Source organism: Scyliorhinus torazame, chromosome 6 (assembly GCF_047496885.1).
Source record: "Scyliorhinus torazame isolate Kashiwa2021f chromosome 6, sScyTor2.1, whole genome shotgun sequence".
NCBI classification, from domain to species: domain Eukaryota; kingdom Metazoa; phylum Chordata; class Chondrichthyes; order Carcharhiniformes; family Scyliorhinidae; genus Scyliorhinus; species Scyliorhinus torazame.
In genome coordinates this window covers 17,100,011-17,112,454 of record NC_092712.1, presented here as the reverse complement: position 1 = coordinate 17,112,454, position 12,444 = coordinate 17,100,011, and the positions used below count along the sequence as shown (strand labels likewise).

Here is a 12,444-nt window from a genome sequence, read left to right as displayed (position 1 = left end):
GTTACAGGGATGGAGCAGGGGGAGTGGACCTAGGTAGGGTGCTCTTTCGGAGGGTCGATGAACTCGATGGGCCTCACTATAGGACTCTCCGATTTTCTGGGACCTTGCTGTGTGCAAATTGGCTCTTTTCCTACTTTAACAATTACTGTACTGCAGAAGCATTTAATCGGCTGGAAAAGTCATGAAATACACTTTAGAAATGAAGGCTGTTTCCATTCCTGGTTTCCAGTAGTTTGCTCTGCCCTGGAGCAGAGGAGGTTGAGGAGGAATCTGATAAGAGGGGTACAAAATTGAGAGGCATAGATAGGGTAGAAGGAAAGAGGTGTCCAAGACCAGAGGGTGTAGGTTTAAGGTGAGGAGTGAGTGGTTTAGAGGGGTCCTGAGGAAACATTGTTTCACCCAGAGAGTGGTGGAAATATGGAATGTGCTGCCTGAGAGGGTGGTGGAAATATGGAATGTGCTGTCGGAGAGGGTGGTGGAAATATGGAATGTGCTGTCAGAGAGGACGTGGAAATATGGAATGTGCTGCCTGAGAGGGTAGTGGAAATATGGAATGTGCTGTCGGAGAGGACGTGGAAATATGGAATGTGCTGCCTAAGAGGGTGGTGGGGGCAGGCACGCTGGCATCACTTAGGAAGCATTTGGACCAGCCTTTAAATCTCCAATGCATAGTAGGCTGTGAACCAAGTGCTGGTAAATGGGATAGTACAGATTGGTATTTGATGGTCGCCATGGTGGGCCGAAGGGCCTGTTTCTGTGCTGTACAACTCTCGGACTCTAAAACCGCAGAGTGAGATGCTATTTAAAATTCACCCATCCGCTCAAGCTGCTCGTTCCCAAACGCTGGTGAACTGTTTATTGAAAGACAGAGACGGGGAGTTGGGGAGGGGCAGCGTACTTTGACAGCAGAATGTTAGCTCCACACCTGAGCGAAGAAGGGTTTACTCAGGATGTCTTGTGCTTTTGTTTCGGTCTCTTTCCATAGAATTTACAGTGCAGAAGGAGGCCATTCGGCCCATCGAGTCTGCACCGGCTCTTGGAAGAGCAACCTACCCAAGGTCCACACCTCCACCCTATCCCCATAACCCAGCAACCCCACCCAACACTATGGGCAATTTTGGACACTAAGGGCAATTTAGCATAGCCAATCCACCTAATCCGCACATCTTTGGACTGTGGGAGGAAACCGGAGCACCCAGTGGAAACCCACGCACACACGGGGAGGATGTGCAGACTCCGCACAGACAGTGACCCAAGCCGGAATCGAACCTGGGACCCTGGAGCTGTGAAGCAATTGTGCTATCCATAATGCTACCGTGCTGCCCTGGATAGTGTGCTAAAGGAACCATTTGTCTTTGGTTACCTCACACAAGTAGCTATCATTGGGGGGGGGGGGGATGAGTGGGTGGTTTCAGCATCCACAGTGAGTGCAGGCTATTTAGCTGGAGGGGCATCGCTTCGTCAGTATTTGCTCACAAATGCACATTTAAAGGGGGGTTTTCTCACCAGCAAAACCAATGGCCCCCTTATTGAGACAGACAACAATACTAACTACAGAGCCCTTAATGCTCCAGGAAACCAGGCGGAGGTCCTGGTCTGGAGAATCTACTGTTCATTGGACACTTAGGTGGGGGAGGGAGGCCCAATCAGGAAGAGTTAACAAAAGGTGGCAAACGTCACGGAATCTCACCTCTGCATGAAGCTGTGGAGTTCCGGGCGTACCTTCTCCAGGATTGGCATTAGGTAGTTCAAAATATGTTTTGTGCTGTCCATTGTGGGATCCATAAAATCCCTGTGGAGTACCAAAAAAGATAGAAGGGTTACCCTTTACCTCACAACACCACAAAGCCCATGCTGTGTTCTGTAGCTTGTGCGGGACCAGAATGACATCTGTACTATCATCGCCCACCCAGCACACTCCAAACCACCTTCACTTTCTTCTTTCCTCAGTGCCAGCGTCATCCATTTCCATTCTAAAGCAGTTGGCAGGAATATGTCACTTTTCAGGCTTCCTCGTGCGATTTGAAATTTGCCTGTTCCACTCCTTAAGGCATCACACTGAAGCTGCAGTATCGTCTTATCTGCATGTGTGCATTTCTAGCAGTCTGATGTCTCTCCACCATTCCTGATGCAGGATTTTCAGGACAACTGCCTGGTCAGTATTGTTACGACACCCTGGGCTAGTGCGCGGTCAATTCCAGCCCCACTTGGCCCGGAGTCCCAACACAAGTGAATTAACCCGTGACCAGAGAAAAATTAACAATTTGGAATAGGGCCCCTGCAATTTCCTCCGTCGTCTCCCACAGCAACCTGGGACACAATTCATCCGGACCTGGAGGTTTCTCCACTTTTAAGCCTGCCAACACTTCCGATACCTTGTCCCTTCCTCTGACAACTTGCTCAATAACCTCACAGTCTCGCTCCCCGATTTCCATATCTGCCTTCTCATTCTCTTGGGTGAAGACAGATCTGAAATATTCGTAGAACATGCATACATACATAGTGCAGAAGGAGGCCATTCAGCCCATCGAGTCTGCACCGACCCACTTAAGCCCTCACTTCCCCCCTATCCCCGTAACCCAATGACCCCTCCAACCTTTTTGGTCACTAAGGGCAATTTATCATGGCCAATCCACCTAACCTGCACGTCTTTGGACTGTGGGAGGAAAGCGGAGCACCCGGAGGAAACCCGCGCACACACGCGGAGAACGTGCAGACTCCGCACACAGTGACCCAGCAGGGAATCGAACCTGGGACCCTGGCGCTATGAAGCCACAGTGCTATCCACTTGTGCTACCGTGCTGCCCACCCTGTCATTCAACACCGTCCTCTGGCTCCATCGACAGATTCCCCCCTTGGTCCCTAATGGGCCTACTTTTCCCTAGTTATCCTCTTCCCATTGATATACTGAGCGACTATCTTGGGATTTTCCCATCTTTCACCAGCGACTGATTTTTCATATCCCCTCTTTGCTGTCCTAATTGCTTCCTTAAGCTCCATCCTGCACTCCACTAATGCCTCTGTTGATTTGCTCCCCTTGTACTTATTAAAAGCTTCTCTCTTCCTTCTTATTCTATCCTGAATATTTCTGGTCATCCATGGTTCTCTGGGCTTCCTATTACCCTCGAGGGAACATGTTGGGCCTGTCCCCTCTCCATTTCCTCTTTGAGCATTCCCCACTGCTCTTCTGTAGATCTCCCCACAAGTAACTTGTTCCAATCCACCTTGGCCAGATCCTGCCATATTTTACTGAAGTCTGTTCTCCCCCAATCCAAGACCTTTTTTTGCAATTTGCCTATTTCCTTGTCCATAACAAACTTAAATTGCCCCATGTTGTGGTCGTCAAAGTAAAGGCCATTCAGCCTTGTCCTACTCTCCTGAAACTTACTATCGCTGTATTCCTTCTGACTGGATCGTTTTTCTGTGATACACAGTCTCCCTATTCTGCTAACAGTCTGCGGGTCCCCTCCCCCGGCTGAATTAGTTTAAACTCCTCCCAACAGCACAAGCAAACCCAGTAGCAAGGATGTGAGTCTCGCTCTGGATCAGATGTAGTGGCAGCACATGACTGGATAAACATCCCAAGTCACCACCACCGGAAACCAAAAATCACACGAGCGGCACGTTAGCACAGTGGTCAGCACGGCTGCTTCACAGTTCCAAGGTCCCAGGTTCGATTCCCGGCTTGGGTCACTGTCTGTGCGGAGTCTGCATGTTCTCCCAGTGTGCGCGCGTGGGTTTCCTCCCACAGTCCAAAGATGTGCAGGTTAGGTGGACTGGCCATGATAAATTGCCCCTAGTGTCCAAAAAAAAGAGGAGGTGGAGTTGCGGGGATAGGGTGGAGGTGTGGGCTTGGGTAGGGTGCTCTTTCCAGGGGCCGGTGCAGACTTGTTGGGCCGAATGGCCTCCGTCTGCACTGTAAATTCTGTGATCTCACACCTCCGCAACCAGAATCCGTCATGTATTATTACAAATATCGTGGATGTTCAAAATCAGAACAGGAAGTGAGGCAATGTCATTAACTTTGTTTCTCGCACCACTGATGCTGCCTGACCTATTTCCAGCTGTTTCTGCTTTCACTTCTGTAATTTTAATTATTTTACCCCGTTACTCACTTGGCTTTGTTCCTGAATTTCAGATCACTCCATGAACAGGTGTCCAGCTAAAGTCCAGAGTCGCGCGGGGATGACAAATCGGGAATTCCCTACTCAAGGCAATTGCAGCTGGAGGTCCCATCCCCTGCTTTTGTGGAATCTTCCTCTTTAAAAGCAGCAGAGCAACATTAAGATGGATTTTGTTTCAGGAACAGCTGCCAAAAAAGTTGATCAAACAGCAGAGAAATTGAAGAAAGAACAAGACATATTTTGTCTTGCTGCAGTTATACAGGGCCTTGGTGAGGCCACACCTGGAGTATTGGGTGTAGCTTTGGTCTCCGAGTTTGAGGAAGGACATTCTTGCTATTGAGGGTGTCCAGCGAAGGTTCACCAGACTAATTCCCGGGATGGCAGGACTGACAGATGAAGAAAGACTGGATCGACTGGGCTTGTACTCACTGGAGTTTAGAAGAATGAGAGGGGATCTCATAGAAACCTATAAAATCCTGATAGGACTGGACAGGTTAGATGCGGGAAGAATGTTCCTGATGTTGTGGGCATCCAGAATTCGGGGTCACAGCCTAAGAATAAGGGGTCAGCCATTCAGGACTGAGATGAGGAAGAACTTTGTCTCTCAGAGAGTTGGGAGGTTGCGGAATTCTCTACCACAGAAAGCTTTGGGGCCAGCTCATTGGACATATTCAAAAGGTGCCCTTGCGGCTAAAGGGATCAAGGGATATGGAGAGAAAGCGGGAGTGGGATACTGAATTTGCCCGATCAGCCATGATCATATTGATGCAGGCTCAAAGGGCCGAATGGCCTCCTCCTGCACCCATTTTCTATGTTTCTATAAATTTATACAGTAGTGAAACTTTTCTCGCTCTTGACACCATAAACAAAATGGTTTGCACCTAAGTGCTAAAAACTAATATATAATTCATTTTTGTACTTTCTCCCTTTCAAATAACCAAAGGAGCTTGTTGCCTCAATTCTTATAAATTCCAGACACTCTGTCATTACTCCAAACGAACCAGACTCACGAACATATCTGAACCAATCACACAGCATATTCAAGGATGAACGGCAAGGCCTTAGATTGCACAGGAGATTTACCAGAATGATTCCAGGGAGTATCAGTTATCTGGAGAGACTAGCAAGGGTGGAATTGGTCTCCCCCGTGTCAGGAAGGTTAAGGGGAGAATCAAAGAACAAAGAACAAAGAAATGTACAGCACAGGAACAGGCCCTTCGGCCCTCCAAGCCCGTGCCGACCATACTGCCCGACTAAACTACAATCTTCTACACTTCCTGGGTCCGTATCCTTCTATTCCCATCCTATTCATATATTTGTCAAGATGCCCCTTAAATGTCCCTATCGTCCCTGCCTCCACTACCTCCTCCGGTAGTGAGTTCCAGGCACCCACTACCCTCTGCGTAAAAAACTTGCCTCGTACATCTACTCTAAACTTTGCCCCTCTCACCTTAAACCTATGCCCCCTAGTAATTGACCCCTCTACCCTGGGGAAAAGCCTCTGACTATCCACTCTGTCTATGCCCCTCATAATTTTGTATACCTCTATCAGGTCGCCCCTCAACCTCCTTCGTTCCAGTGAGAACAAACCGAGTTTATTCAATCGCTCCTCATAGCTTATGCCCTCCATACCAGGCAACATTCTGGTAAATCTCTTCTGCACCCTCTCTAAAGCCTCCACATCCTTCTGGTAGTGTGGCGACCAGAATTGAACACTATACTCCAAGTGTGGCCTAACTAAGGTTCTATACAGCTGCAACAGGACTTGCCAATTCTTATACTCAATGCCCCGGCCAATGAAGGCAAGCATGCCGTATGCCTTCTTGACTACCTTCTCCACCTGTGTAGCCCCTTTCAGTGATCTGTGGACCTGTACTCCTAGATCTCTTTGACTTTCAATACTCTTGAGGGTTCTACCATTCACTGTATATTCCCTACCTGCATTAGCCCTTCCAAAATGCATTACCTCACATTTGTCCAGGTTAAACTCCATCTGCCATCTCTCCGCCCAAGTCTCCAGACAATCTAAATCCTGCTGTATCCTCAGACAGTCCTCATCGCTATCCGCAATTCCACCAACCTTTGTGTCGTCTGCAAACTTACTAATCAGACCAGTTACATTTTCCTCCAAATCATTTATATATACTACAAAGAGCAAAGGTCCCAGCACTGATCCCTGTGGAACACCACTGGTCACAGCCCTCCAATTAGAAAAGCATCCCTCCATTGCTACCCTCTGCCTTCTATGGCCTAGCCAGTTCTGTATCCACCTTGCCAGTTCACCCCTGATCCCGTGTGACTTCACCTTTTGTACTAGTCTACCATGAGGGACCTTGTCAAAGGCCTTACTGAAGTCCATATAGACAACATCTACTGCCCTACCTGCATCAATCATCTTAGTGACCTCCTCGAAAAACTCTATCAAGTTAGTGAGACACGACCTCCCCTTCACAAAACCGTGCTGCCTCTCACTAATACGTCCATTTGCTTCCAAATGGGAGTAGATCCTGTCTCGAAGAATCATTAGAGACGTTGAAAAATATGAAAGGCTATGATAGAGTAAAAAAGGAGAAACTGTTTTCATGTGCCGGATGGTCACTGTAAGGATGTTACTAGCAGATTCAATAATAATTATTTATCAAGAATAGGATATATACCTGAAAAGGTAAGATTTACAAGGGAGTGGAAATCATTGAAAAAGCTCTTCCAAAGAGCTAGCACAGCAGTTATGGGTCACGTGGTCTGATTCTGTGCTGTACGATTCAATGACTTCCATAAATGGTGCTTTTGTAAAATCTGGATTTGTTCATTCGCACATGTACGGAGGTACAGTGAAAAGTATTGTTCTGCTTACAGTCCAGACAGATCATTCCATACATGAAAATACAAAGGGCGTACATAAATACACAGTGTAAATACATAGACACAGGCATCGGGTGAAGCATACAGGAGTGTGGTACTACTCAGTAGAGAAGATGTGTGAAGAGATCAGTTCAGTCCATATGAGGGTCATTCAGGAGTCTGGTAACAGCGGAGAAGAAATGAAAATAAAATGAAATGAAAATCGCTTATTGTCACAAGTAGGCTTCAAATGAAGTTACTGTGAAAAGCCCCTAGTCGCCACGTTCCGGCGCCTGTTCGGGGAGGCTGTACGGGAATTGAACCGTGCTGCTGGCCTGCTTTCAAAGCCAGCGATTTAGCCCTGTGCTAAACAGCCCCTCAAAGCTGTTTTTTAATCCATTCGTGCATATTCTCAGACTTTTGTACCTCCTACCCAATGGAAAAAGTTGGAAGAGTGAGTAAGCCGGGTGGGAGGGGTCTTTGATTATGCTGCCCGCTTTCCCCAGGCAGCGGGAGGTGTAGATGGAATTAATGGATGGGAGGCAGGTTTGTGTGATGGACTGGGCTGTGTTCACGACTCTCTGTAGTTTCTTACGGTCTTAGGCCGAGCAGTTGCCATACCAGGCTGTGATGCAGCCAGATAGGATGCTTTCTATGGTGCATCTGTAGAAGTTGGTAAGAGTCAGTGTGGACATGGCGAATTTCCTTGGTTTACTGAGATAGTATAGACGCTGTTGTGCTTTCTTGGTGGTAATGTCGACGCGGGTGGACCAGGACAGATTTTTGGTGATGTGCACAACGAGGAATTGGAAGCTGTCAACCATCTCCACCTCGGCCCCGTTGATGCTGACAGGGGTGTGTACGATACTTTGCTCCCTGAAGTCAATGACCAACTCTTTAGTTTTGCTGACATTGAGGGATAGATTGTTGTTGTTACACCACTCCATTAGGTTCTCTATCTCCCTCCTATATTCTTTTTTTTTTTAAATTTAGAATATCGAATTCATTTTTTCCAATTAAGGGGCAATTTAGCGTGGCCAATCCACCTACCCTGCACATCCTTTTTGGGATGTGGGGGCAAAACCCACGCAAACACTGGGAGAATGTGTAAACTCCACACGGACAGGGGGGAGGGGGGGGTGCCTTATGAAGGCCCTTAGACAAAAAAGTGCAGAAACCGTAACATTTCGTCTGTTGTCTGTGAACAAACCCATTGAGAAGGACAATGGCCAACTTTGTGCCGTGAAGCATGATGGTAAAAGAGGCCAACAGGCTTGTGTATGTGAAAACTACAGCTCAGCAGAATGAATTTTGTGGGAACGGACAGAACACCAACTTACAACTGGACTTTTCACTGATAATGCGTTGTTTTGTAACAGCAAAAGCAAAGCTCTCTCAAGGACAAATGAGGCCTCTGTGCTACAGGATTGTTTTATGAATTAACTATAAACTAATAACTAAAACCTTATAAAAAGCGGGGTTTTCCAAGATTTCAGCAGCGATAGCCTTGGGATAAACGTTCGCAAGACAAGAGCTGGAGTTTGGAAACTCACAGCGCACAACCTCCAGAGAGTGACTGGCCAAGTTCTCTCTATCGGGTAGTATTTTTAGTTCAAGATGCAAGTCTTAAAACTTATGTCACTGTTTTAATAAGCACATAACTAAAGTCTCAATGAGTTAAATAAAGCTGCATTATAGCAAGCTTGTTGCGAGGACTGTTTCATCAGTTGACACTCGTTGACGGCAGAATCACCACTTTGGGGTGATAGGAGCACGTTGCTAAGATCATAGCTGAGGAATACGGTCAGGTTCACGCAGAAGGAGCCTGACTCCATTGCTGACTATTCTGTGTTGACCTGGGACACTCGAAGGGCAGAATTGCCTACTTCTGCTCCTAATTCCTATACCCCTATACTGATTGTGACAAAAATATTCACACCATAACTTTTCTCTTTAAACCAATGATTATCCCTATTATTTTTATAATTAGTGGCGGAGATATTTGTGACACACCTGCCGACATGCCAAAACCTGTCCGCCATCTACAAGGCACAGGTCAGCTGTGTGATGGAATACTCTCCACTTGCCTGGATGGGTGCAGCTCCAACAACACATGGTAAGCTCAACATCACCCAGGACAAAGCAGCCCTGCTTGATTGGCACCCCACCTTCAGCAACCACTACCTCCACCAGTGAAGCACAATGGCAGCGGTGTGTACCATCAACGAGACACACCGTAGGAACTCTCCTTCGACAACACCTTCCAAACCCACCACCTTTACCACCTAGATGGGCAAGGGCAGCAGACACAAAGGAACACCACCACCTGCAAACACCCTCCAAGCAACTCGCCATCCTGACTTTGAACTATATCACCGTTCCTTCACTGTAGCTGGGTCAAAATCCTGGAACTGAATTAACTAATTTAAAAACTAGGGATGGCAATCCAGATCCTATTTTAAAGATTGGAGCCAAAGGACTGGGTACGCTTCACAGCATTGTATTATGATCGCTATTTCCCAGGTCTCCCTGACCCAGATCGAACAGGCAAGTCCAGCTGGTCTGAAGAAGGAGATTAATTTTTCCTGGTGTATATACACAAAGTTACAGTCAGGAGTCACATCCAGCTAGCCTCAACTGGCTTATTCCACATTTCTCTTAAAGTCTGTGCCCCCTCCAGGATCATTCTCAGCAGGTCACGAAGGTCAATGTCACGTGGTGTGATGGCACTTGACTAGTGTCGATGGGACTCGGTGTGGAATGTTAGTGCCAAGTTAATGGTTCGTCACCTGAGATGATGGGAAGACAGAATCTCCATGAGTGCAATGGCCATCCTTTCGCCTACAACCAAGAGGACGGTCACAACGATGTCGTGATAGCCCTGATAATAGTGAAGCTGGTGGTTCCTTTGTAAGACGTAGAGGATGACATTAATCAGTTGCTCTTGTAGGACTCCTCGTTCCTCTCGCCGCATGCCTGTCGAGAGGAAAGAATAGAAAATAAAATGAAACTGAGAAACACACATATATAGTTTGAATCCAGTTCAGAACTGGACAGCTCCTGCCGACATCAAAAACATTACAATTAAATTAGAACCACAAATTAACACGGACACAGGCATCCAAAGAATTTGAAATGTAATATTCTAAACATATCACCGATATCAGAAAATTGACACGGACAAAACAATCTTCTTGTTTTCCCACCATACTGAGTTCCAAACTAAACACCCTCTGTCCTTCCCACTGGACTGAATTTTGAACTAAACACCCCTCGCTGTCCTCCCCAGTGTATTGAATTTCAGTAGAACGCCCATTCCTATCTTTCTCATAGATACACAGTAGATAGGAGCAGGAGGAGGCCTTTTGGCCTTTCGAGCCTGCTCCGCCATTCATCACGATCATGGCTGCTCATCCAACTAGGGGCTGGTTTAGCACACTGGGCTAAATCGCTGGCTTTTAAAGCAGACCGTGGCAGGCCAGCAGCACGGTTCAATTCCCGTACCCGCCTCCCCGAACAGGTGCCAGAATGTGGGGACTAGGGGCTTTTCACAGTAACTTCATTTGAAGCCTACTTGTGACAATAAGCAATTTTCATTTCATTTCAATAGCCTAATCCTGCTTTCTCCCCATAGTCTTTGATTCCATTCTCCCCAAGTGCTATATCCAGCCGCCTCTTGAATATATTCAATGTTTTAGCATCAACTACTTCCTGTAGTAATGAATTCCACAGGCTCACCATTCTTTGTGTGAAGAAATGTCTCCTCATCTCTGTCCGAAATGGTTTACCCTGAATCCTCAGACTGTACCTCTGGTTCTGGACACACCCACCATCGGGAACATCTTCCCTGCATCTACCCTGTCTAGACCTGTTAGAATTTTATACGTTTCTATGAGATCCCCCCTCAATTCTTCTGAACTAACCTAGTCAATCTCTCGTCATATGACAGTCTCGCCATCCCAGGAATAAATCTGGTAAACCTTTGCTGCACTCCCTCGAGAGAAAGAACATCCTTCCTCAGAAAAGGAGACCAAAACTGCACACAATATTCTAGTTGTGGCCTCGTCAAGGTCCTGTATAATTGCAATACATCCCTGTTCCTGTACTCGAAACCTCTCGCTATGAAGGCCAACATACCATTAGCCTTCGTTACCGCCTGCTGCACCTGCATGCTTACCTTCAGCAAATGGTGCACAAGGACACCCAGGTCCCGCTGCACACTCCCAATCTACAACCATTCAGGTAGTAATCTGACTTCCTGTTTTTGCTTCCAAAGTGAATAACCTCACACGTGTCCAAATTATACTGCATTTGTCATTGATTTGCCCACTCGCCCAACACTGTCCAGATCATGCTGTAGGATCTCTGCATCCTCGTCACAGTTCACCCTCCCACCTAACTTGGTATCATCTGCAAACTTTTCGATGTTACATTTTGTTCTCTCATCCAAATCATTAATATATATTGTGAATAGCTGGGGTCCCAGCACCGATCCCTGTAGCACCCTCATTGCACTCGGAGCTGCAACGAGCTGAACTTCCCTATTTTAGATTAAACCGCCTGACCAATCACTCTCATGAATATCTCAATTCACGGAAACAGAGTACAGCAAGTATGTTTTTCTACATCCTTGCTTTCTTCTCCCAGCCTATGCCTCAGACATTTATGTATTGATAGAGTAGTGATTATGTTACATGTCTGAACTAATGAACCAGAATTGGAGTTCAAATTCCACCACGCCCAATCAGGCCACGCCCAATGCGGCCACGAAGCGTGAATTCAAATTCACAAAGGGTCATCTTTGGGAATCAATGTAGGTTAAAAGGGCCAAAAGGCCTGTTCCTCTGCTGTATTGTTCCTGTGCTGTAAAGTAAAAAAATTGATATGAAGAGGTCAGATTGCTGACAACAAAACTGTTGCACTAATCGTTTTTAGGGAGATATACCTGCAATCTTTGCCCTTTCTGGCCTCTATGGGACAAACAGCAATCTGGTTGCTCTTTAAAGACCCAAACTGCCCTGGTGGTATTGAAAATATTCTTTTGATAAATTGTCCAATAACAGAACACTGCACTTTGTCCACTCTCCCTCCATTATTATTGTGATGGAGGGTGGTCCATTCTCTGTTCTGCAGTTTACCCCAGTTGTACAACCACTGCCAACATTTCATTATACAGGGAATAATGGTCATGCATGTGTGTATCCCACTGCTCTGCAGCAACACCCAATTCCACACACTATTGTGCTCTGCCATACAAACTCCTGCTTCAAGCATATAGCGCGTGCAACCACCAGGGTTCCACTGAAGTCTGGGTTCTCCATTCATAATGTTACATCGGACTTATGGCACAGAAACCGGTCATTCATCCGAACTGGCCCTTTCCGATGTTTATGCTCTGCATGAGGCTCCTCGTACCTTATCAATATCTCCTTCCAGTCCTTTCTCCATCATGCATAAATCTAACTTCACCTTAAATACT

General features: G+C 46.6%; 1 protein-coding gene across 1 annotated transcript in view; it reads right to left on the bottom strand.

Annotated features, from left to right (window-relative positions):
• The window catches only part of LOC140425673 (TBC1 domain family member 20), a 75,465-nt gene that overhangs the window by 44,876 nt on the left and 18,145 nt on the right, over nt 1-12,444 (bottom strand). Inside the window, exons 4-5 of the mRNA XM_072510171.1 lie at nt 9,755-9,941; nt 1,691-1,792 (exon numbers count right to left, since the gene is read on the bottom strand). Coding sequence (XP_072366272.1) covers nt 1,691-1,792; nt 9,755-9,941 — 289 coding nt within the window. The remainder of the gene's footprint in view (nt 1-1,690; nt 1,793-9,754; nt 9,942-12,444) is intronic.